Below are 27,719 nucleotides of genomic sequence, written 5' to 3' on the forward strand. Positions count from 1 at the left end.
CATTTACATGTTTAATTCTGAATGATCTTTTTTCATTCAGAATTATGTGTTACGCAATTTTTAAATTTTTTTTTATCAGATTAAAGCTGCAGATTTAACTTTTACTTGGAATTAAGGAGGAATAAAATCTCTCACGTAAATGTCGCGATTAACTACTTATTTTTACATTATTGTAATTGAGAGTGGTAAAAATTGTGGTTTTACCATCTCTGACATTCACCTTTTGCCTTCTTAAAGGGATCAAGCTTTTCCTTCTCATCTGACAAAAAAAAAATAAAATAAAACACAAAAATGAGGGTGCAGATTTTGGAAAACAATTGAATTCTGAATGAAATTTGTATTTCTTTATTTTCATCCAACTTTTTTAAACAGGTGAAACAAAAAATAAAAATCAGCTCTAAACATGTGAAAATCAACATAGGTACTTCATCATCAGCATAGACTTGGCACCTCTATTAATAAATAACACAAACACTTTTTTTGTGGGTAAAGTGTCAGAGAAATGTATACTAAATAATGATTATATGTTTTTTTTTCAGCCATCTTCCAGAAGAAATATATTAATGTCTTGTATTTAGCCACTTTTATGAAACAGTAGCCTTTACGCGATGGGTATAGACATAGACAAAAATTTTAAAATGGGATCAGAAGCATTATTTTTTAAAGCAAATTAAAAAATAAAAAATACATTCTGATTGGCAGAGCAGAGTCGGGCTCACAGTCTCTACAGCTGCTCTTCGCCAAGCTACGCTAACTACCTGCAAACTGTCATTAGCAGGTAGTTAGCGATGTTATAAATTGGTGACAACATTCCTCGAACGAAACAAATAAAAAAAGTAATAGTTTTATAACACAGAATGAAAAGGAAGAAACAAAAAAAGACTCCTAGGTCATTACGAACAGCACACAAACAAACAAATATGTCAGAGTAAAAGGAGCACAATAACAAACTAACTACAATGTGTGTGTGAGATGGTGGGAGAGTGTGACTCACCCGATCGCCTGGTCGCACCATGGGTTCCTGCTTGCTGCCCAGTTTGTGGAGGATGTTGTAGGCAAGCTTGATGCTGCGAGACCAGAGCTTCCCTGCAGGGAGCAGACAGCACAGACAGTATGAAGGTGTGAGAGGCTGAAATCACATGGTCTGAAAGTATCTTTGTTTTCTTTAAAAAGAAGTAAAAACATCTAAAGTGATCATATTTAACAGTTATCAGCTGTCCAGAAAAGTTATTATTGATTTGGCTGGATGGGGATTATCCTTAAAAGCAGCTGTTGTTTATTGGACTGTCAGACACAGACACAAAGAAGAAATGGATTAATGTTTAAAGGGAAAACGTCATCCTGCTTCCTGTCAGTGATCGCATCATTAAAAATGCCCACACAGTTTCCTGAATTAGACTCTACATTAAAATAAGACCAATTTAGGTAAAATGAGAAGACTTATGGTGGAATAAAGGAAAACACCAAATTTTAACATAAGAATCTTATGCCAGCTGTGAAACATGGTGGTGGTAGAAGCATGGTTTTAAAAAGCTCACCATCTTTGATCAAACAATCAACCGGAAATAATCTGTGGATTCAGCTTTATAAACTAAAACAACATCCCTGAGGAGACATGTGGTTCTTCCAAATAAAGGTGAAAAGAAATTAGATTTAACAGTTTGCAGTGCTAAATATAACCACTTACATTAAAATATACCAAAATAATGATGCAATTTGTGTCTGGTTACCGTATGTGAGGACATAGAGGGGTTTCCCTGCTGTGTCCAGGCTGGTGAGGCAGGGGGCTTTTGGGGAAATGGTACCCCAACGTTGAAGCGCAGCCTCCAGGGAGGGTGGCCAGTTGGTGACAACTCCCAATGCTTCTCCGCGTACCGGCATCATCTCTGCACCCTCTGGCCGGGGCTGATTGGGGTCCGGTTGCTGGACTGGAGATGAGAAGACAAACAGGGTCATGAGTTTTTACTTTATGGTCTGCTTGGGTGTGAAAACATAACATGGAAATATTTCACTGTAATGAAATGATTTAGAACATGTTATTACCACATATTTACAGGTGGAGATGTTTAGATTTTAAGTCTGAACGGCTGATTCATTTTTGGAGTGTAAACAGCAGGAGGGGGGGGATCTGGCAGGATTCAGCTGTAAGCTGCTCACATCAGAAATGGAGTGTGAATGTACTGAAAGTCTTAACCACAGCAAAGACTGACTGGAGATGAATATATGTAGAAGAATGAAAAACACAGATGGTGAAGGCTGAGCAACCTCAGCAGTTTATCTCTGTGCTTGATATGTGCTAAAATAAAAATTGCATTTTAAAAAATGTTTGAAAACTTGTTAATATTTGTGCTCTCTATGAGCCAATCAGATCGCGGTGATCTGTTGCACGAGGCTATCTGATTGGAAAATATTAATTACTCTGACTCCAGGATGTGCAACTGAAGGCAAAAAAAAGAGTGCCTGAATAGAAAAAAAAAGCTGACGTATTGTGAGTATTAAAAGAGGACACTGATTTTATTTTTTTCCAGCACAGTTTAAGCTAAACTTTCTTGTATTACCAAAACTACACAGAAACCATGTTTGTACGATAATACCTAACTTCTAACTTTCATTCCCCAGTATCACTGGTTTAATTATACCCTAACATTGCTAAACATACCCAAACACTATACTAGTCTTATCAATTTATTTATTAAGTGCAGAAAGGTTTTTTATATATACCATTTAATAACAATTAATTTTTGTATCTAATTTAAATATTTAAATTTGAAATTAAAATTTAAGATATCTAATTTAAATTCTGGTGTTCCTCTCCAAACCTTCTCCCAACTTTGGGAACCACTGCTTTCTAGTCAATTTTAGGTGGTTGAATAGAAGGAGGTAGTGGTGGGAAAGTCAAATCAAAAAATCAAAAATCAAAGATTTTTTGCTTCACAATTTTAAAATCAATTTTTTTTTATTAAAAAAATCTGATTTTTACCCAAATAAATATAATTAATTCATTATAAAATGTTTGTCATTTTTATAGTTTTTATTGATCTTTATACTTGTCATCTTGGGCATTATAGCAGCAGAATGACAGTCTGGCTACTGTGCTGTTTTTTCCTATTTGAAATCAAGGTAAATAACAAGCAAAAAAAGTTTTATGCCTTTTTTTTGTTTTTAATTGACAAAATTCAGCAATATCAAATAATTGTGAGAATCGCAATTTAAATGGAATCGAATCTGGACAAAAGGATATTGTCACAGCCCTAGAAGGAGGGGAACCAAAACTTAACTAACCAAAACTGATGACCTTTTAGTCCCAGCTTAAGACGAACATCTGTCACTTGCTTTTTATTTTTATTTATTTATTTACACCCTTTGGTCTACTGCTGCGGTTTTTTGTCTCTGTGTGGCCCTGCAACGGAATGGCGAGCTGTCCAGGGTGTACCCCGCCTTTCGCCCAAAGACTGCTGGGATAAGCTCCAGCTTCCCCACGACCCTTCATCGGACTAAGCGGAAAGGATAATGAATGAATGAATGTTCTACTGCTGCATGACTTCAAGTATTCAGTTAACAATATGCATTTAAAGCATGTTAGGTTTGGTCATAAGGTATTCGGTTTGGGTTAGGGTTAGGTTAAGAAAACATCCGTGTTAGACTTAGATACACTGCGACTGCTACAGGTTGGGACATAAATATAGTGAGCTCCAAAATCAAGTCATCACCTTGGGATATGCTGCTGTATTCGCCCGCTCTTCACCAAACCTAACCCATACAAAGTGTCCAGTTCAACTGTCAGAAAGCCCAACCTCTTTCCTGTTTTCCACCCATAAGCTAACAGGCTCGCTTCGCTGCATCCACCTGCAGTCTCCATTCTCTCTGTGATGCTGAACAAAGATGACAAGCACCGTTCAACAACACTAACATGCTAAAATGTAAGGCAACAACTTCCAGTCTCCCTCTCCGTACTCTAACATACCACCAACATATTCTTTCTCAAACATGCAAGAGGATCTGCAACATCAACACTCATAACGCTTGCCCTCATCATGTCCCTGCATCATGCCAACCATGAGCTTTCACATACTGAGAACCACAAGATAGAGACTAATTATGATCATTTATCAGATCAAAATGCAACCAAAGACAGACAGATGGACAGAAAGGATGTCATGCAGACAAAAAGACAGTTTCTAACCCTCTAGAAGCTCATCGAAGTCATCAACAAAGAACTCTCGTAGCGGCGGTCTGCGAGGCTGCTTCAGCGTGTTAACGAGCTGCTGGATCTTAGCCGACACACGACTGCTGACTGGAACACCTGAAAAAATCCCAATGGGAAAAAAAAAGGCCTCAATAACTTTCAAGACTGATCTTTTCAATAACAGCTCCGAAAAACCACAAGAGTTACACGTTTTGCCAAGAATGAGTTCGTATCTCAAGACGGGCTTTTAAAACTTACAGAAAATCACTGAATGACAAACTCTTTCATGATCAAGGAAATCATCGGCCTGCTTTGTGCTGATAAAGATGAAGATCATTCTAAACTGCTCGCAGTTTTTTTATTTACCCACTATAAATGAATAAAGGTTCTCAGTCAGCTTTGCGTAGAAAATAAAGTGTAAAGAAGAAAAAAGAAAAAAGGACCAAAGCATGTTTTGTTCATCCAGGACATCAACAGAAACAATGTAATTGGCCAGTTCTCTGAGGCACTGGTCCAATTTGAAAACACTTTCTGATTAAAGAGCTGCTATTTTTAATCAGACTGGCTGCACTCAGCCGAACAGTGTGCACTGTATCTCAAGGCGATGACTCTTACCATCGCCTGTCTCCATGCGCTCTGCGTTGCCGTACTTCTGCGTGTTCCTGGCAATCGTTCCCATATTGGACATGTGGTGACGCTCGGTGTGGGAGTGGGATGAGTCCGATGAGTATCCCGTCACATCCGGGGGGGCTGAGTGATTCTCTGTAGAGAGACGGAGATAAAAACGGTGAGGCAGACGGGTGGAGACAGAAGAAAAAAAAAAAAAACAGCAAGTGGTGACTCACTATTCATCTTTATCACTGCACTGTTTGTCAAGTGTTGTTTTGTCTCCATGGTCAATTAGACAGATTTTGATGGTCATTTTCTTTCCTGCATAACTGGGTCACATCTCTGGCATACACAGAAGTGAGTTGCACTTCTGCTTGTTTCAAGACAGCGATCCATTTATAGAAAGATAAATAAATGATCATACAAAACATAGAATTTCCAACTGATCCTACTCTGAAAATATATTCATAATAAGATTTTTCTAGCTTCAGCTTATAAAGCGTACACTTATAACAAATCTCTGGTCATTTACTGTAACAAAATGTAAAGGCCACTTGTCAGAAGTCCTCAAGTTCTGATCAAAACTCTTGACAAAAATAAGCAAAAATGTGCTAAAGGCTATACGTTTCTAAAGTTATCACATTTATCCTAACAACTACAGGCTCCACTGGGATGAAATGTAGGCTACATTCAGAGACAGAGATGAGGAAAGGATTTTAATTTGTTGGACTGACCATCAGACTCCAGAGGTGGCGGCCACAGCATGTCAGACCCAAACTCGCAAGATCGTCGCAGAGATCCGCCGTTCTCTGCTACACTCAGAGCTCCCTTCCTCTTTAGAGAGAGGTGGCCAATCCCTGGGGGCATAATATATAATGTTTAGTGTGTTTATTGTGAAGCTAAATGTACAGTTGTTGTTTCCTTTTGTCCCTCTGAAGGGGTCACCCCAGCAAATCATCGCACAGGAGAATTGGCACAAGTTTTATGCCGATGAAACCCTCTGCATTTATCCAGGCTTGGGATCGTGTCCCCATCGGGGCTGCAGCAGCGTAGGGGAGCAGGACTCGAACCTCACACCATCAGGTCAAAAGACAAGCAGCTCTACCACCTGAGTCACTGCTGCTGTAGCTTAGAGTGAGTATGCAAAATAGGCAAGGGTTTCTTATTTGGCTTAAAAAGTAAGTTACTTAAAGATTACTTAAAATGGTGGATATTAAAAGGTTAAAATGTAACCTCTGCCATGTTTAAAAGTCCATAGCCCATTAAGCATTTAGCTTGTCAAACTGAAGATAGAAAAAGAAATTAAATTGATTAAATAACATAAAAAAAAAAAAAAAAGCTTCAAAACAGATGTAGGATGTGGAGTCAAAGCAGCAGTCGGACATCACTCTCCCTCATCTCCGACTGCATCCCTTCATTTTGCTGCTCTTTTATATCTTTATGTTACTCATCATGTTTGTAAATTTTGCCCAATAATTGAAAAAAATAAAAGAAATAATGTTTGTAGCAGCATGTAAAGATCCTGCTCAAAACAGCATGTACATCCGGTTCGCAGCATTTAAACTACTGTTTAAATCACATTTCCCCCAAGAGGACATAAGCCAGTGTCTTCCCTGTACTGATCCCAAGCCTGCGATAATGCAGGAGGGTTGTGACAGGAAGGGCATCTGGATTAAATATACCAAATCAATATGCGAATCGCTTTAGTATCTTGGAGACAAGGCAGATGATTCGCTGTGCCAACCGCTGACGGGAACAGCACAAAGGAAAAGAATCTGTGATATCAAAACCCCAGTTTGCAGGAAAGCTACTCGAACACAATGAGCTTTGAAGATAAAACTCCACCCGATACCTAAAGAAATTCTGATTTATCTACAGGGAATAAACATGCGTTGAAGGGATGTTTAAAGTTACTTCATGACACAGTAGTGGCTCAATCATTTATCTACTGATAGCTATATCAGCTCATAGTTCTGTCATACACATTTATTGAAGTGGTTATTTATTGAAGACTAATTAAAGGTGATGGATTTGGTTCATGTAGTTGTCATGGAAATTATGAATAACCTAAGAAGAAAATATGCTGTTTATGTGAGCTTGAAAGTCCATCTGTGGAGACGAGTCTTAAGTCTGGAACTGCTTCTATATAGAGATCATGTTCTTGTATTCACAGCAGCAGTCTGGTAAAGAAAATGCTCCAAATTCAGCTTATTTTGTGCTTTCTGGCTTTGTTTACCTTCGGCTTAATGCAGACAGCGATTTGGTACAGCAGCTGCTTTACAAAACTAGAAATATAATAAAGCTGTCGTGTGTGTGTGTGTGTGTGTGTGTGTGTGTGTGTGTGTGTGTGTGTGTGGGTAATTTGCAACCGATTTCATCATCAAACGATCATTTTAAGTACATTGTGAAGCATAATAACATTAAATGAGGGCTAGCTCTATGTTTCTCACACACTCAGAGGAATAGAGGTCTTACCATGGTGTGACTGAGACAAGTGGCTTTGCTGGTGGTGCGACTGGCCCAAGTGCGTGTGCCCCAGGTGTGTGTGACCCAGGTGCGAAATGTGCGCGTGCGCCAGTGAGTCGGCCAGGCGCCCAGCGTTTCCGCTACCTCCGCTCTGCGTGGATGAGGACGAGGAGGAGGTTGAGCCGAGGTGGGCGGGGCCAAGCTGGGAAGGGCGGCTCATCCAGTGCTCCATGCCCGACATGTCGTCGCCTGGCCCCGCCTCCTCCTCGGAGCCCGACGACGAGTCTGAGCACAGGGGCGACAAGCCTAGTGAGAGTCAGTTATAGGTTAATATCAAAGCTTCAAACAGCAGAGAAATAACAAGAACACAGTAAAATATCAATTAATATATCAAAAACAATGTTTCACAACAATGAAAAAGGAAAGTTTGGGAAAAGTTTTTATCTAACAGCCAGTTTGCTTAGCATTAAGTGTTGCCTGGTTACCGGTTTTCCGTCTTTAAATTGACTTTTGCTACATTGATGCAATATGTAAAGTATTAAGATGCCTTTTCTCAGTAGTAGAGGAAATCCTGTCTTCTTGTTCACTGTTGCTGGTTATATTGTTAAAATGCATTAATTATGTAGTAATGTACAATGTCTAAACGCAGTGAGTCTTCTTTCTGGGTATTGTGGTGAGGCAAACACAAAGTTCATTCAGCCTCAGTTTAAATTCATGTGTAATTGAAGAAATAAATATAAGACTGAACACTTTACTAGAAATATTCATCAAGATGGAGAGGATTCAAAATGTGTGAAGGTGAGAGTGAAGGAAAGTCTGGCATCCATGACAACAGCTGAGAGTTTCAGCCATCAGCTGTATGAGCTAATCATGTTTGGGAGTCTAGGTGGGTGATTGATCGAGAACCGCTTCATTATAGTTTTTGCAAAGATTATGGAGACCATTCAGTTCACGTCCAAACTGTAATGTGATGCAGTTGTGGCTCAGTTTTGCTACTCTGGACGTGGACTTTTGTACGTTTGAGGTCTGAATTCCTGAAAGCAGTGCTAAATCTGATAACCAATGACCACAGGGGTGTGTCCTTGTTACCAATTGTTGCTGTTCGTGGTGATTTGTGAAAGCAGACGTAATTGGCTTACCAGCATTACCTTGGGAGTAATAATATCAACAGTTTAGTTCTTATATCCTGTGACAACAAGCAACACCCTATGAGTGTATTTCTATTGCACTAGTAGACAATACTACTACTACTGCGAAGCCAGTCTTCAGAAAGCTGTCAGAGGTAGAGCTAAGCTTGCAGGCTGGATGTCAGAGTATGCAGTGGAGTACAGTGCAAATATAAAACAATACTTAAGTATCAGAATCCAATGTTTTGAGCACAACCTCACTAGACCTTGAGTTGGCAGACAAACTTTGGGAACGAGGCCATTTTTGCTAAGAATGGTAAAAGAATTTTTGGTTTTGGGCCGTCACAGTTACATTTAACTGAGCTGCCTTGCCCTTTGAAGGACAGATCTGATATCGACCCGATCTGATGTGAAAACTTATATGCCATGTCAGTATATCAACTTATCAGTTTAATATGATACAAAATAATCCAGCAAATTTCTTTTAATACAAAGCTGCTGCAAATGAAATAAAGTTGTGTACAAGATGTGTAGCTGAACTGAAAAAAATGTCACATAAACTGTGTTTGTTTGGGTGGCAAAGAGGGACTTTGTAGTCTTTGTAGTCATTATGGAAACTTTCTGTTGTGTGGACATTTTTGTGTGTGGATCAGGAAGCTTGGATAGTTGTGCTTTAAATTTAAAACAACCAGGGTGGCGTATCTAACCCTCCATATTGATTTTAGATGTAATAACAATATATACTTGTCAACAAAGTCCTTAAATGACCTCTGAGTGATCAAAACAACAAGCTGGAGATCTTGTAGACAAAATAATCTATAACTAGTCAGTTTACACAGACTGGCTTCAGGTTGAACTTTAGTAAAGACTTAATCATTTGAGGACAGGATCAGACAGAGGAGGCCCAGTTGGCATCAGTTTGAGAGAAAATATTTAGATCTGAATAAAAAAACAGTGTTTAATATTCAGACAAAAAGTTACGTGAGCCTTTGGGGAGATGTCAGTTTCACTTAACAAGGCTCTCAAAGGTTAAAAAGCAAATTACCGAGGGAATAAAGTTATTATATTTCCTTCATTAAAATTCAATCAACCTCAAAAATTATACCATCGACTCTGATTATGGTCAATCTAATGAGCTCATATTTGAGGTAAAGGTCAGCTCTGCAAGCCCTTTCCAGCCACGATTTAGTAGTCACAGAGTGAACAAGAAACACTGAAATATTGCTAATAATCTGTATTTCTCTCTATTCAATTTTACATTTAACAAAAGCTGACAAGGTGTAACCTTACAACTCTCAATGGCCAGGTTTTATCTGTCATTGTGTTTGCCATTTTTTGATGAGTGTGTTTCTATTGGAACCACAATGTTTTAAAAAGTTTAGCCTATCTGGAGTTATGTGATAATCTGCTTTTATCATGTTTTTAAATAAAAAAAAAATTGATGCATCTGTCCCTCTATCTATGAAGGACCATGACAAAGAAGAGGAAGTCCAGGTGAGAGTTTTTGTCTGTGTGTCTTTACCTGGAGGAGTGTATGCATCCATGGAAGTCTGAACCACCAGGGAACGTCTTTTGGAGGGCATGGGCACTGCCATCTTCCTCTCTACGTGTCGTGCCAGCACAGCCTGAACTGCCTCTGTGTGGACGTCTGACAAACAGATGGGAAGTCAAGATCAGGTAGCAGAGGAGGAAAATTTTATCTGAAAAGTGTAACAGTAAGGTGTTGTGTAGTGGATCACTTTGAATCCTCCTGTGCATCAAACAATAACAAGGTTTAATGAAACAGCACTTTTTTGCACAAGTAAAGTCAACGGAGGAAGCACTGACAGTCAGGGCAAGAACAGACAAAATCATGCACTACGTTTCTTAAATTAGAAGACGAAAGAAACGCTCTGATTTTAGCTGAAACGTTTGACCTGAACATCAACATTAAGGTTAGAATTAGATATCCCTCCAAGATGTCAAATAATGTGGGTGATATCTGAAAGACTGTCAAGACTAGAAACAATAAAAGGGACAGAACTTTAGCTAACAAACAATCTGCTCTGTTTGCTTTTATGTCACTGAACTTAAGGAAATTTGGAGCAATCTCGGATTGGATGCCAGAAAGACAAACTGTGAGACTTGTAATGCTAGTGGGTTTTATGCACATGTACAGTTGTGAGTTGGGGCAAAGAAGAAAGAAACGGTTGGTAATTGTCAGCTTCATCAATGTTGTAAAGACACAGGAAGCCAATTCAGAGACTGAATGAAAGGCTGGTGTCAGATAGACAGTTTTATCTTTTTCAGTTTTTTTTTTTTTTTTTTTTAAAAATATAAATCACATAAGGTTTCATTAGCGGAGTCTTAGGGTACATCCACATCAGGATAGTCTGCTAGACTGGGTAAAACGGGGTACTCGGCTCAGTTATGAGGGGGTGTACCCATGTGGACCGGTACAGGTTGCACTATTCTAACCAAAGGTGGCGCTGCACTAGTATTTAGCAAACGAGAGGAAAAGACCCACGGGAAGAAAAAAACTGTTTCCTCCCCTTGTGAGCTAAACATGGAGCACAAAACTAAAACTTTTTTAATTTTGTCTTATGTAAGTATACTGCAGAAACACACTGCAACAATGGACACAGTATGAACAAGAGACGAGGCAGAGAACTCTTAACAGATACCCAAAATGCAATATTACACCAAATGCAGGAAGTGACTTTTTTTAAAGTACGCTTCCTGTATTTGGTCCACATGAAACAAACCGAGACCTGCGTTTGTAGGCGGACCGAGTTTGCTTCTTTGATCCGAATCAGAATTTGTTTGGCGCATTCACATTTCAGCAAACGAAGCAGACTTTCTGAGCAAACGGACTCAGATTCAGATCAAAGAGGCTGATGTGAATGTGTCCTTAGAACAGTGTTCCTCATTGCACGGCTCGCGAGCTGCATGCGGCTCACTGACTCTTGACTTGCGGCTCGTGAAGCAGCCACTGGCTTTCTGAAAATGCGATCTAAATAAGTCATAATGATCCTCAACAGTGCAGTTCTCTTCACAAACAAGATCTGCAGGCTGCTTGCAAAAACTTTGCTGTCGTAAGGGCTCTAACTTACCCTGTCAGAGTTGCCAGTTTTGGCTGATTTCAGCTGCACTGAACTTGCCAAAGAGTGGCTCCATTGGTAGCTCCGTATATATATTGAAAAAGAAACGCCCATATTCTGAGGGGCATTATTGTATTTCCACCATATACTGTTGCCTAAGAATGCCATTACTCCGTGCAATATTTAGGATGATTCCTTGCTAAAAAGCTGAATGTTACTGATTTGGCAACGTAGCATGATACGTAGCATATATAAAAAGATGGACGGAGCCTCCCTGACATCACCCATAGGTTTCTGAAGAGCTAAATTGAAGCTTGGTGGGCGGTTCCTTCCATCGCCATCTTGGCATGGGCATGCATGTCGTCTCTCATTATATGGGCAAAGAGGTAGAGCTGAGGGCGGGTCTGTGAGCGTCCTGGTAGATCATTGACATCGAGCGAACTCCGACCTGCCTGTAGCTAAGAGCTAACTGAGTTACCCAGAGATCGCAGCAGCTAATCAGCTAACAGAGGTGACGAAAGCTAAGTCACATTGTTAAGCTGCTAAAAACTGTGGTTGTTCTAGGTTCTTTTTACTTGAAACGGGAGATTGGGTACCTGTCAGTCAAAAGGACACGCCCCTAAATATGCAGAATTTTGAGATTAAATTACTTTTCAACGGGCAAGTTAGAAAAAAAATTCACTGCCCCCCCATAGTTGTCATGAAGTTTAACCTGACCTATTAAACCAAAAATGGATGTTTGAACCAGGCTGTAAACATGTTTATGTCTACTGTGAAGTTGGCCTTTTTAACATGGGAGTCCATGGGGATTTGCTCTGTTTTGCAGCCAGCCCCTAGTGGATGAAGGGGGAACTGCAGTTTTATGAACTTCCACATAGGCTTCACTTTTAACCGCCGGAGGTTGCCGCTTGGTGGGAACGCTTTTTTGGGGGGTGGTGGCTCTCCTCTTGTCTTAGTATATTGAGTGCAGCTCTTGCTGAAATAACAGTGAGGATCACTGCCTTAGAATATCAATATAGAGCAAGAAATAAGCACAATGAGGCTCATTTTGAGTTATCATAGCTGTGCAGCATGTGGAGAAAACATTTAGTAAACTTTAATAATAAAGGACAAAAAAGCCCACAAAGATGGACTACAGTTTCAAAGAAACGTTCTTTACAGATCATCTAGTATGCTATCTTATAAGTATATATACAAGTATTATTATTATATAAGTATTATATTATTATACAAGTATTAAGGTAAACATGATTTTACTGCACGTTAATATTGCTAAATATAAATTAGACAAAAATATTGCTGAAATGTCTTCCACTATAAGTCACTGGATACTCTAAATAAAATATGTAAATTAAAAACAATTTTCCAATCTGCTTAAAGGACGCAACCAGATGATGTCTTGTAGTTTCTGTACCTGATCGGTAGCGCTCATCTCTCGTGCCAGAGGTTCTCCGCCGGTGGAACCGGGCAGCAGAAGGAGGGCCAAGTGGGGCTCGATGAGACATAGGCCCTTCCATCCCTAAAGAGGCAGGCATGTAAGCAAGCGGACGGACACACACATATATGCAGACGCATTCACATTTGCACATCCACATTTGACAAAAGCAATAGATAGAGTGCCAAAAAGAAAAAACAAACATGGAGGTGACTTGATTTTGCAGAAAAATTTGTATTTTTCTGACTTTTTAACATAAAATAACCAAAGGAAATAACAGAAAACAAAAATTTGAAAATATGGTAATTTCATCTCTGCTTTGTAGCAGAACATCCCTCAGTATCCTGTGACCCTATTACTGCTTAAGCTTGTGATGTATGACAGGGATAAACCCGGGTGTGTGATGGATGAGTGTGTGTTTTAGTAACTTTGAGGCCTGTTGGGGCCTGTGAGTGTGGAGGCAGCAAGTGACTACAGAACGATTAGCTACAGATACAGAGGAGCAGGCCCAAGCTGAGCTCTAGGGAGTCCTAACCTACAATGACGGCGGCTGAAGACTGAATCGATTGATTAGAGTATGGTGTCAACGCAACTGTATTTGTCATGATACCAGATCGATGCTCCAGTAGAGGTATAGGAATATTTTAGCTGAGTGAGGGTGTGTGGAGGGGTCAGAGGTTGCTAAATTACCTCCAGCATATGCCCTTATCAGCTTGGACCTCTTCTTCTCATAACCCTTCTGAGTGATGTCCCCTGTAAACAGACAGAAATAAATAGAGTGAAAGAGCTGGAAATGGCTGAGTGGGCCGTTTTTGTCTGTTTATTCATATCAGTCTGTTTTATTACCATTAAATCAATTCTGTTTTTGGTAGTTGCTCATACTATTATTATAATCTTAATCTTTACTTTGTATAAAGAATTCTTGAAACTTGTTGAAGAAATAAGTTTATCTGGTCTGAGACATTTGTCTCACGTCACCCAGCCAGTTCCATCTCTCCCAGTCTTTAATGTTTGTCTCTGACCGGTAATTAAAGATGAAAATGTGAACATAAATAAAACATAAAATGAAGTTGCAAATAAGGATGAAAATGTAAAATTAAGAAGAAAACATTGCTTTTGAACAGTGGCATTTCTGTGTGGGGTTTGCATGTTCTCAATTTGTGGGTTCTCTCCAGGTTCTCCAGTTTCCTCCTATCCATCACTTTGGTTAATTGATCACTTCTCACATGTAAGTGGTTTTGGATAAAAGCATCTCCAAATGACTGTAGAGTAGAAGAGCTTAAACGAAATGGTTTACATCACATCACAAATGCTGATCTTAGCTGACAGGTAAAGAGCTCCTCAAACTTCCAGTGGAGAGATTTCACTGGTGTATTCGCTTTAAAGGATGCAGAGTTTTAACATTTACATGAAGTTTTTTTTTCTTATTTCACAAAAAACTTTGTCACCAATAAACATCCAAATGCAGCACAACCATAAGCAAAATCCATTTGAAGGAGAAAAAAGACAAGCATGTGGGTCCGTAACTGTATCTTTTGGCATTCAGACCATCAAGCTGTTTTAATGAAGGAGGCACAATGACAAAACCAGGTTCAGCAGATGAGTGATGAGGATGAAGAACTGACAAATTACGAGTTGAAGACTGACACTGGAAATATCAATTGTGATAAAAATGGATTTATAATAATCAGAATTCAGAAATTGTATCAAAACAATTTTTGATCACCTGAATCTTCATGACAGTTGTCTGACTGAGCTGTTGGTCACATGAACGTTGATGTCTGTTGATCTTCATGTAAGTCACAATTATTGACAAACAACCTGATGTTGCTTTACTTTTGTGGTTTGGATCATTGTCTTATTGCAACACCCAACAATTCCTAAGCTTCAGATCATGGACATGCATTACAGTTTTTGATAAACCTTTATCTAAATTACGACAAACATCAGAATCCTGAGACAGCAAAACAGCAGTTTACTTCCTTCATTCCAGCCTGTAAAGTAACTGATTGTATAGTCAATAAAGAAGTAAACAGCACAAGAGTTTGGCTTGAAGGAATGTTTTTGTAGCTCCGCAACTATCTTAAAAATCCATATCATGACAGAAAGCCAGTGTGAGACACAAATCTGTCCATCTGAATCTTGCAATCTGATATGACTTTTTTACAAGCCCATGATAAAGGGACCTGCTGTAACTGACAGTGCTGAAAACTAGACAGTGGCTACGGTTACATGATGTTTGTTTTTTTTATCTGAATGAATTATTCCGAATTAAATAATTTTCCTTTTTACATGGAAATAATAATTCTGAATAGAGGTTTACATGAAAACACATCGATTCCGCGTTAGATGTAGGGGTTGGTAGGGGTTCTGATTGGAGAAGGGATGGCGATGACGTACTTAGGTATATGGAAATAAATAATATGCACTTCCAGGATATTTTCTTTTCGGTTATACGACAAAAAACCCCATAATAATTTTTATTACATTTTACAAGCTCGACACAAGCTCGACACAAGCATACTACTTCATTTTTTTCTTCAGCTGAGGAGGAGAAGGAATACAGAGTGCCAGAGACTGGAGGCAGAAGACTGCATGTGCGTCATCATGATGGGACAAAGTAGCAAGCATGCGCTGTATGACCGCAATTAACTTAGAGCGGTATGAACATTTACATAATAGAGGAATTAATCATTTTTGGCCCAAAATGAGAACAAACCAGACACTTTTTTCAAAATTAGGTTTAATTGCAAAACATCCTTTCTATTCGGAATTAGGTGTTTACATGATCACGCAGATTTAATTTAACTTTGGAATTAAAGAGGAATTAAAACTCTTATGTAAATGTTGCCAGTCACAGGATACAGAATATCTGACTTTAGCATACTTACATGTGAGGACTCTCATGGTATTTGCTTCCTGTTTACATGACTTTACTGGTCTGCTTGATTTTCATAGCAATGTAGAAAACACAAGTTAATCAGGAAGTTACAGGGCAGGTAAAGCTTGTTACATACTCCACGAGAACAAGAACTGAGTTCTTGTTCTCGAGGCTGCAAGAAAAAGAAAAAACATCTTGTTCGTCAGGTCCATACATACTCCAGGAGAAGCAGGTCTGCAGCGGGGAGGGATCACTGCGGGGGGCGATGTCTGCTTACATGTGCAATGAACCCGGTTGTTACCTCCGCCGAGGAGGTTATGTTTTTCCCTTTAAGTTACCTTTGCTCAAGGTAACTTAAAAGTTTACGGACAGATTTTTTTAAATATTTCAAGAGTTGTTGCAAATGTAAAAATGAAGAACAGATTAAGCTCTGGTGGTGATCCGGATCACCGTTTGGATCCAGGAATTTTTTAAAAGGATTCTTTAACATTGTGCTTGGCGGAGGTTTCCGCTCTCCGAGTGCTTTTCTAGCTTCATATTTAACGAGCAACTTCGTCCGCGGCTAGGTGGGTCGTGCACTTGGCTGGGTCCGAGTGTTTTAATGCCACATGTAAAAATGTTGGTACTTTCTCACCACCTCGATCAGCTGTTTTATCAAAACAATTCGTTTTACCTACAACAGCAAACACACGGAAGCAGCAACTCCGCTTCATGCTTTCTTCGTGTTTACGACGCCCACTTCAAATGTCCGACCAATCACACAATACTTCTCGCAGCCCTGCAAGAAAAAAGTTCTGCCAACCCGGTGTGTCAAGAACTGTCTTCAAACACGTCCGTGAGAACAAAATGACGTCATTTTCTTCTCGGAGCCTCGAGAACAAGAAAAAAGTTCTCGCTTCTCGTGGAGTATGTAACAGGCTTAAGAAGTCAAGTTAATAATGTGCTGCCCTTCACCGTTCTTCTAATGCTCTGATGCTTCCATCTACAGCTTCTAGTCTTTGGTACTTTCAAATTATATTCTGTAATTAAAAGGGAGTACTAATGATTGAAGTTTCCCCACACTGGAACAAGTGTTCAAATTCTGAGGGTAACATGTGCTAGTATATTACCACTTCAGCCCGAACTTGTTTGTTTTTGATTGTGACTTTTGATTTTGGGATTTTGACTTTGGTATTTTAGCAAAGCTAATACAACTCAGGTAAGGACTTAATTAAAGTTATTCTTAAGTCATTAAATGGGCTAAAAATGCATGTAATCTGATTCAGGAACAACAATTTTATAGAGCATCATACATTTCCTTTCTGTGGCCTTACATTTTCATTTAAAAAATATAAAACATCTAAGATACTTCTTAAGACGAACAAGCATCAGCCACCAGCAGTCATGACCATGGAACTGGACTCATGTCGGTAACAGGTAGAGACAGATCAGTTTGGAGGGCCTCTATGGTAAAACTCATTACAGTCCCTGGGGGAGGTCTGTGTTACCTTGGCAACCTCCCTCCAATCGACACAAACAACAAGCCTATCAATCACAGCACCCTGGGGTCCTCACAGCAGGACTAATATGAGCTAATACTTCCTTGTTTGTCCCAATTAAATGCTGTTAAACTGCCTCACACCAGTTTGCTAATTACTGACGCTCATTTAATTGTCAGAGAGACTGGAAGTCTAATCAAATTCAATGATAAGAGAGGAGGTGCATCTTTCCACACCAGTACTCTAAAATATCATTCTGCACAGAATAAGTGGAGGCAAATTTGGTAGAAGCCATTTTGAGCTCTTCTAGAAACCAAAAACAGATATTTTGGTTTGATGAAAAAGTTAAAAAGCACTCAAGATTTTTTTGCTAATATCAAAAGACAGAATTGTTTTTACTTTTCTTTGTATTTTTATGATGATTTTTTTTAAAATAACAACTGTAGACATTTTAGAAAATGTTACCCAAACATAAGACGGTGTATCTGTTAGGGACTATTTTCAGCGGTAGATTAATCCAGCGCTAAGCGAGTTCATCCAGCTGCAAGATGATTTATGTGGGATTAAATCCAAACCTGTTAAGAGTGTTGTGTTTCTGTGGTTCAGAGAAAAAATACAAGAATTTTAGATACACCATTGATAAATATAGCTCTGGTTTTGATCCTTTTATTTGGGTTGTTTTGATAATGAGAAAACCATAGAGCTGTTTATGATCTGCACATTTATACCGCTACAGCTCCTCATGCTACATAATCTGACATTTATCTGATAAAACTAAACAAAAAAAGCACACCTAACAGTAAAAGGGGATACCTTATTACACCAGAGTGGGGGTCTTTGTCAGATTAGAAAAAGACTAGCTCAGCAGTTCATATACTGGCCACGTGAACTGAGAGCGCAGATGCAGACGTAAAGCTGTTCAGGCTACAAACAAACACTGAAAAATTACATTTTTTCAAACCGAAGCTTCAGTAATTCAAGTAACCCTAACCCTATCCGTGCACAGCAAGTGAAGCGCAAAAGTCTTCTACTGCAGCTCTGTAAATCCTTCAGGTAAAATGTCAGAAATATACAAAAACGGACAAAGAAATAGCAACAGATCTGTGGTGTCTGTGAGGCAGGAGTATTTGTTTTAAAACCTAAAAAACTGAATGAAATGTTGTTGAAAAACTGAATGAAAAGACGAAAAGATATAGTATCATATTTCCATGTTTTCATGAGGCAGAAGAAAGCCAAACTCACAGAGAGACAAATATGCTGATTTGGAAAAGAGATGCAGAAAAAGAGTCTGCTTTCACAATCTGATGGTGGAAAACAGCCAGAACATCTGGGTCCAATCAGCTCATCTGTTCTGCTCAGCTGTGTGTGTGGATCTGAGCGAGGCTCCTCTCAGATCAGCCGCAGTGTAACAATATTATTGGTTCTTCCCTTCTCTCTCTTGCTCACACACACACACACACACACTCTCACACACGCAGACACTCTCGTGGTCTGTGGGGAGACGCCATCTTCCACTTGCAGCGCAGCAGAGCAGGGAGGGAGTTGCCTAGCAACGGTTCTTCTGGAGAAGGCCTAAGACAGCCATCTTGGATTTGGAGCATCAGATGTGAGAAGAAGGCTAATGATACCTGCTCAGGTGGATGCATATGTGTTGTGTCTCTTATGTGTGTGTTTTTCCTCCCAGCCTGCATTGGCAGTCTGATTTCCACCCTGCTCCTCATTGCACCTCTCCTCCCTCACACTCGGCTGTTTTAATGACACACAGTGGAGCAGATCGATTGCGGCCAACTTCAGATTGGAGTTTTTTCTGCCCACTGAGACTGTGCTTTGTCAGGAGCAGCGCAAGCTAGTGATATCCTCTGCAGCAAACCCATCCATCCTGATCTGATGTTTTTCCACCCGTTTTCTCCCTGTCTGTCTGCAAGCTTAACTGGTCACAACTCACAGAAGCTGCTGCAATCTGTCAATGCATGAGCTGATTATTTATGTTTGTGTCTAGAGCTGCAACTATCGAGTACTTTTGGAATCGGGTACTCTGTCGATTATTTTTACGAGTAATCGAGTACTCTAACGATTATATTTTTTTTATTATAATTTTTAAAACATATACTAGAAACTCATCCAAAGTAAATCTATAAATGTATATTTGTGAAGCTGTTGCATGTGTTGTTACTACCTAATGTATGAGGATTTGGTGCAGCCAACATGTTTGTGCATGCGCTCAATGTGTGGAGAAACAATTCTCAACCAATCGCAAATTCCTGCCTTTTAAAAGATTTAAAGAAGAATTCACGTACAAAGAAGGATTGACTTGTAAACATGTCCAAAGTATCTAAGAACTAGTCTATGTCTTGGCGGACGCCTGTTAAAAGTGTGTCTGTTTATTACGGAATAAAAGAGGCTACGCCTGCCGTCACACGCTCCCTAAAACATGCGCTTTGACTCTGCGTGTGTGCAGGAGAGACAGATGAGGGATGGATTACAAGACTGTTAACGTGCGTTAGCAGCATTACAACGTCATTGCTGACTAATATCACAGGTTATAACACTGTAGATTTTAACAGTCGCTGCTGTTGTTGATATAAATCGGAAAGTTGAATCTCCGCTTGGAGCGTTGAAATGGGGGGCGGGGTTCCTTTCAGGTTTGAGATTTGCTTTACAGCACACACACTGCACTACGTTTTCTGCCCTTTTCAGTGTGAAATGGTCCCACACTTGCGACTTTTTCGGTCTTTTCCTCCCCTCTTCTTCATTCTCTGTCATTAGAGACCAAAGAAAAGAGAATCTTTAGACAGAAAGCAAACCGCTCGCCGGTGCTGTTGGAAATGTCCGTCATCAGTCCGGGTGAAACAGTCATACTGTACAGACACACCGTAGGCGACAGATTGTGTTTTTATATATTTTATAAATGTTTAAATATTTTACATGTTTACTGAAACAGTGACGCAGCGCACAGCGCAGTGGTCTGAGAATTCCACAATGACATTTAAATTAAAATATATCACCACGTGATATTAATTAAACGGAGACTTGAGGCAAATAATTTGCCTCGATCAATTTTTGTACTCGAGTTACTCGAGTTAGCCGAGTAATCGTTGCAGCCCTATTTGTGTCAGACATCATCTGAACAATAAATGGTTGTTACAATTTCCTTAATCTCCACTGAATATTTTGTTTTGCTTGTTATATCTGACCAACGCTGCCAAACCCAGATATTAAAATATCTTCTATATATTTTATTAACTTCAGTAAAAAATATAAAAGCACTACAGGCACTGCTGGGGGCAGTGTTGTCATTTTGTGCATCGTCTTTGTTTAAACAACGAAGAACAAACTGACAGTGGCGCAACCTGTCTCCAAAGTTTGGGGATATTTCACGCTAAACAAAGTGTCAAACAGGTGAAATGTGTCGTCTACCACGCAGAGTTGGCGTACCACGGCAGCACGACAGTCATGCATGAGCATCTGAAACTAAACCACCCCGGAGTCATGGTTTCAAGCGTTCTGGATGGCTAAGTTAGCATTAGCGAGTAGCGATGTGCTGTTGTTACCTCTGCCAAAGAGGTTGTGTTTTTACCGGCGTTTATCTGTTAGTTTGTGTTCAAGATAACTCAGAAAGTTATGGATAGATTTTTTGTTACATTTTCAGGAATTTTTGGAAATGTGAAAAGGAAGAAGTGATTTAATTATGGTGGCGATCCGGATCACCGTTTGGATTCAGGAATTTTTTAGAGGATTCTGGCCATTCTTTACCTTACAAAACATGTTTTTTCAAGATGTAAATAATCATTTCAATGGAATTCTACAAAAATTAAGTTTTTGTTTTCCTTTTGAGGCAAATTCTGTATAGCTTGGATATGACACTATAGCTAAGTTTGAATGTTTCTAAATAAATTAGTAGTAAGCTGTTAAGCTTCAATTTATTATTCAACTGGTTCAGGAATCATTCTTTTAACTTTCTAAAGGACATTATGTTGTGATGACTGGGAATCAGGGTGACATTCATATGATACAAATGAAGAGAGTGGGGTAAAACATACTGGAACCAGTAAAAAAGAGCTGCGTAAACTGGAAGCACAGATGGTGGGCGTGACAGAAATAATCGTGACTAATCGAAAAAATTATTTACAGATTAGTCGACTATTAAAATAATCGATAGTTGCAGCTCTAATCAGAAAGAAGATGCAATCACTATCCACCATACGGGAATGTGACTGGGAGTTATCACCACTGAGAAGACCAGATTTTGCTTCAGCCTACTTTGTTTCAGTCAACACCGGCTACATTTCCCAGAATGACTTGCACATCTTACTCAAAGTCCAATCTGTCTTATCCTGCTGCTATGTAGCTCCATTTCCTTCTACGGTTGTCTTCTCTGATTGATTTCTGCCCCTTCAAAATGAACTCAGGAAAAACCTGCTCTTTGATTCTCAGAAACTGATGTAAAACTTGACATTTATCATCTGCGATGTATTTTAACGGCTCACTAAATGGTGTCGAAGCATCAACTGTTGAAAATGTCAAATTATTAACAAATGTCATTCTACAAGTGTTATTCAAGCATTGTTTGATCACTGGCTGACCTAAAGAAAACTGACTGAGATGCGTCCAAAACAGCATCTGTACCAAATACCATATTCCACAAGTTACTTAATGACACAAAAATCCATTCGTTCTGATAAAGATGACAACAAAATTGTGAGAAGTCTGAACTTGTTGATTAAAAAAAGAATTATGGAAAATATGAATGTCGTTTAAATCAAGAACCGAAGTTCAGCATCAGCTTAGGAAACAATGAACTAACACAGGAATGTAACCCAGCTGCTGTTTGCAAAACACAAGTTTGTTGTCGGCCTATAGTTTGGTTTTAAACACACATGTACTGATCTTTTACCTCCACCTTTTCTTTCTTGTCATCATAAACAACCTACCACCCAGCAAGCCACCATGGTAACCAAATCTACTTCCAGCAGCCCACACACACACACACACACACACACACACACACACACACACACACACACACACACACACAGCTGAAGGACTGAATGCGTCACGCTTAGGGGACCTTGGGCTGTCACACTCACATGCAGGGACCCGTGTGGACTGCAGAGCATCCTTTAGCTCTACAACTCATTTGTCCACAGCAGAGCCAGGGGCCACACACACACACACACACACACACACACACACACACACACACACACACACACACACTTGCAGTAGCAGCCAAGAGTCACTCCCAAAACAGAAAAAAAGAAATGAGGCCATACTGTGGGAGCAGTGGGTTAAGATGCCACCAGTCAAAATACAATGTAACCTCCATTGGTCAACCAAAGTGGCCTTTTTAGTGGCCAGCGCTGATTATTTACAGAGCAGCTGAATCACTGTTGCCAAACTAGATCTATTCTACACTCTGTGCTGCACTTCATACACAAAAATGCAACTACTTCATTAATCAACACATGAAACCCAATGCAGCAGACAGCATCAGGTTTGTCTGCACTGCAGCTGTGTCTTCATTACTGTCAATTCATCATATTCAGAATGACCAGTGTCTGGGATCTCAAGACGGCAAATAGAACTAGACCAATTCATTATTAGAAATGATCATTCATAATATATTTATAAATACATTAATAATAATTACTATTATAAAGTCAACTGATCTTAATATCCAGGAAGAGAAGAGTCCATTCTATTTGCTTGCAATCAAAGTAGACATCTTTGAATGTCTGTGACAAACATTCAAGCTGATATTCACACAAAATCTTACACTATGTCACATCATCTTCAAACTACTGAATCTTTTCTATTTTTGCTTCTTTTTTCATGTGTTCTCTGATGCAAATGTCTCCACTTGACAGTAAAAGCCCATAGGACAGTCCTACAAGCTGCAAATGTTTGGTGTTTTCACTCAGCAAATGATGCCAGCTGTTCATCACTCACCAACACTAGTATGACACGAGGTTGCTTTTATTGTTTTTGTTTTGTTTTTTTGTTCAGCAGCAGCGACCCCTCTTGTCTCATCTCCTCCTACTCTTCAGTCTGACCCAATTAAAAAGGTTTAACTCTTAAAAGCAAACCCCAGAATAAGTATTCTGACACTGAAAGAGCAGGAGAAAGTGTTTCCTGCCAGGGTCCTGCTAGCACTGCACTCATTCATTTTCTATTCCGCTTACTCCAATTAAGGGTCACAGGGAAGCTTTAGCTTACCACAACAATTGTCAGGACAGAGGCAGGGTACACCCTGGACAGTTCACCAGTCCATCACAAGGTGCTAGCACTGCATGCCGACAACAAACCAGCAAAAGGCAGGTCACAAAGTGTGCCATGCAGGATAGACTATCTGAGGGATGACCAGCATGAGTGACGTTGGGGTCCTTGTCTTTAAACTTGTCTGCATTTATTATGCATTAGCATGAAGCATTTTGTCTTGCAAAGTCATTGTGGAGGATGTAACTGACTTTTAAAATTGTCCCCCACAAAACTTTTTTATGTTAGATCTTGTCCGTTTATTGGATATCTCACTCTTTTATACCTTGTGACAATCTGGCTTCATTGTGTGTATTGATTATTGGGAATCTGAAGGGTGCAGGAGAGCAACAGTAATGCTGCAGTTCTTACTGCTATAAGCTGAAGTAAGCTACATGCAAATCAGCACCCTTTTTCCTCACTGTAAACCTCCGTACAGAACAAAGCAGTCAGGACTTCCAACATCTCGTGAAGGAGGAGGGTTCTGGCAGATCAAGCACAGCAGACCTGTGGTCGTTCATGAGCCCTGATGGCGGATCGTCAACAAACTCATGACATTGATTTTCAGTCAGTCTGAACTATTTTGATCTGAGTTGTCCTCTGTGAGCAGTCAAATTACACAACACGCCCACAGAACCAGTCCACATTCTAGTTCTGGTCTTTGTGAGGCTCGGTTGGTAAAGTGATGGAGACAGGCGTCATTCCAGGCAGGCTGCACAACAACTGACTGACAAGCGCTGCGCTCTGTTAACACACCAACGCATCACTCTTTGAGATGTCACCAGCTGGCTTCCAAATCGCACACAAAAAAAAGCTCTGCTTTTATCCTGTGGTCTAATTATGTCAGATTTCACTAAATAACCAATCAATAAGAGATACTTTCAAACATCGATACAAATAGGTACTGATGGTAGTTTTTGTTGACAGAAGTCTTGTTCAAATAACTGTGTTTATCCCGTCTTTGGCTTCTTTGAAAAGATTAAATATGTTTGATGCCTGAGTATTTCTCAGAGTTTAGGAATTTAATTGCAGTACAGAGACTCAGATGCAAGAGCTCAAACAGAGAATCTGTAAGTAGTACGCCTCAACTATATATCGCTGTTGTTTTAAGTTGCAACGGCGCCACAGCGATTATGATAGCTAATTAGCATGCTATTCACAAGACATGCATTAGCAGAGATATATTTTGACATGTTATTGACACGTGTGAGCGCTATAGTTCACAATATTCGTTCTGGACTTAGTTTCTACCCAGGTCTTAACTATAATCTCTACAACATCAGCAGGACAGACAATGTAAAGACGTTCCAGAGCATTTGCAGCTGGTGTGCACATGAGCGTGTGTCTCAATGCTTGTGACAGGGGATCCACTCTGCAGCTTTCACTCACTCACTCATTGCTAGTATGGAAACATACATCCAGCACTCGTATCAACAAAACAAGAAGCATCATCTGTTGTTCTCGGCATGTAAGGAAAACACAGTGTCATTTCTGCACCATGTGTTGCCTTCTGCTCGCTTTGGGCAGCCAATGCCCTGCACTTCCTTCTCCCCTTACATTTCCAACCGGGACAGTGCATCTCTGGCCAAAAACCATGCACTGTGGTGCTATTGTGTGACCAGCAAGTGGGGAAAAGGATTGGAGTTTTTTCCTAAACATGCTTGGCATTCAGGTGTGAAAATGGCTATTGATAACCCAGCATTATCTGTACATGAATAAACAAACTGCAGCTTACATACTAAAAAGTCTGGATAAACTTTTTAGGTGATCAGAATATTTTACATCCAACCAACTGTTTGAGAGCTCGAGAAAAAAAAATGCATGACTAAATAGCAGCCTAACCAAATGCTGTTTACGTTGATAGCAGCATCAGTAACAATGACTTCCAAAAGCCAAACAAATATTAAAGAAACAACAATGTTGACATTGTAGAAGTAACATAATCAAACAATTCATGTGACTCAACAAAATGTGAAACTTTGCTTTGGATAGTAACACTATTAAACCATCTGTTTTATTGCTGTGAATTGTACTGAAACTACAACAATAACTACACTCCTCCGCAGCTTCATGGATTTATTAATTAGGTACACATCATAATATAATCAATGAAGATGGTGAAACTTTGCAGCGTGAAAGATGAAAACATAACTGACCTGAAAAGCACTGCTTCAGGCTACAGATAGACACTTGTTTTGTTTATTGCTCTTTAATGAGGCAAATACGGAAACTGCAACAATGCAACAATTTACAGGTGCAGCCACAATTAACCACTGGCTTCTAATAAATATTCAGTACAAAAAGCTTTGATGTGATGTTAAATATTTACTAGAAGAGAAAATGTGCCAAGTTTCACACCTGAGAAACGCTGTTGGTTAAATATGTGTGCTGGCATTTCTTTGCTCATAATCAGTTTCTATTTTCTTTTTTATTTTGTTTTGTCTTTTCCTGGTCAAGCATATTTAATCTAACACTTCAGGCTGTTTCCAGAGCATCCCACACATCAAACAAGGTGCCTAAACTCATCAAAAAGATCCATAACTGACTACAGCTTCATCATAATGGCTTCTTTGGGGTCTGCAGGACATCTCAGAAGTAGACTTTACAACCTCCACAATAGCCCTGTAACCAAAGGCTCCCAGATTATCTCAACTTAACATCCAACAAGTCCATTGGCAACCAAGTTCCTCACATCTGCAAGTCGCTCTGCAGAAGAGCTACGGCTAAATGCTCCAACACACTAAGGACCAGTGCCTTAAGTCCTTGGGGGCATAGAAACATGGAAGAGATGAGCGGAGATAGATGAGATGGAGAGCGGCATATCTGCCAGAGTTCAGCTGATTGCTGAAAACACTGATAAACACTGATCATTTTCTAAAAGATGAAGACTAAAGTTACTTACAACTCAACCTTTCACATCTGGCAGCCTAAAAGTTCCTTACTGCCTTTAACAGAGATGTTCTTCAAGCAGCATTCACCTGGAATCAGAGGTTTTAGTCCTTTAAGATATTTATTGGGTATGTCTGCAAGCACGTGACTTGAAAGTTTGCTTTTTTTTTTAATGCTTGCAATGAAACTAGTCAAGGATCAAGTTTTTACAAATTGACAAAAAACTGCTATACTTGTGCATCAGCAAGTACCACTATTTGTGCCACGTAGGGCTGCAGGATATTTGGGAAATATACTGCATGCAATATTTAAAACAATTGTTCAATACTTCAGTTGCAGTATGCTTTGCAATTTATACAAAAATAGATCAATATATGGTAGTAGTAACATCTAAACTGCATTTATCCTTCTGTTTGTTCAGTCTTAGTCATTCAGTTGTCAATAATACGCTTGTGCTGCTCATATTTTTAAGAAAAAAAATCTCTTTTGTATTTAATGTTACTATTGCAATCACAATATATTTTAGCTCTTCTGCAGCCAAAACTCAAGGTAATTAAATGCAGGACAGCAATAAAATGCCTTTAAGTTGTCCATAAATATAGCTCCAATCCTATCTCTGAAACATAAATGCCAAGTTAGCCTGCGTCTTGTTTTTTACTTTTATGTTTTGTTTTTTTAACAGCACCACATTTCAAACCAAGCTGTATGTCCTGTTTTCATTTAATAGTTGTTCATAATGACTAGCTTTGTTTCTTCTTGATTTAGAGTGAAAAACTTGTAGATTAAGGACCTGCAAATGTCATCTGTTGGTGTGTTCATGAAAAAAAGTAATGAAAGGCAAAAGGTAAATCTTAAAACATTTCTACTGAAAATGATTTAAGAACTTTTTTCTAGCCAAAATGCCTTCAGATGTCATGATTTCAATTTTGCATGTTTTCAAGATCACCAGCGAGAACAGAAGCAAAAGAATAAATGTTTTTTGGGCTGAAATGTACGTGTTGAACAAATTTCTCTTTAACATGAAACATATTTACTGTCATTAATGATGAGTGCTTCTTGAATTAACTGTAATAAAACAGAGAAATGGCCAGTATAATCGCCCAGAGCCCAAAGCAACATCTTCAGGTTGGATCCTTTGGGGCAAAACTCAAAGTTGTTCAATTTTCTGGTTCTGGTAAAGATGGAGAAATAGTGTGGCTGAGATATGTTAACTTAAATTAAATAGTTACCTAAATGCACAATCTGTCGTCATCAACAGGATTTCTAGAAACAAAATCAGCATTTAGGGGAACTTGTAGTTGATTTTAAGTCAA

The 27,719-nt window shown here is 39.3% G+C and overlaps 1 protein-coding gene across 1 annotated transcript in view; it reads right to left on the minus strand.

The window, feature by feature from the left end:
• Positions 1–27,719, minus strand: part of LOC306770765 (disco-interacting protein 2 homolog C-like) — a 62,231-nt gene that overhangs the window by 32,618 nt on the left and 1,894 nt on the right. Inside the window, exons 2-10 of the mRNA XM_079259693.1 lie at positions 13,594–13,656; positions 12,883–12,987; positions 9,911–10,036; positions 7,271–7,567; positions 5,530–5,652; positions 4,802–4,948; positions 4,184–4,303; positions 1,731–1,928; positions 995–1,086 (exon numbers count right to left, since the gene is read on the minus strand). Coding sequence (XP_079115819.1) covers positions 995–1,086; positions 1,731–1,928; positions 4,184–4,303; positions 4,802–4,948; positions 5,530–5,652; positions 7,271–7,567; positions 9,911–10,036; positions 12,883–12,987; positions 13,594–13,656 — 1,271 coding nt within the window. The remainder of the gene's footprint in view (positions 1–994; positions 1,087–1,730; positions 1,929–4,183; positions 4,304–4,801; positions 4,949–5,529; positions 5,653–7,270; positions 7,568–9,910; positions 10,037–12,882; positions 12,988–13,593; positions 13,657–27,719) is intronic.

Source organism: Telmatherina bonti (assembly GCF_933228915.1).
Source record: "Telmatherina bonti genome assembly, chromosome: 20".
NCBI lineage: Eukaryota > Metazoa > Chordata > Actinopteri > Atheriniformes > Telmatherinidae > Telmatherina > Telmatherina bonti.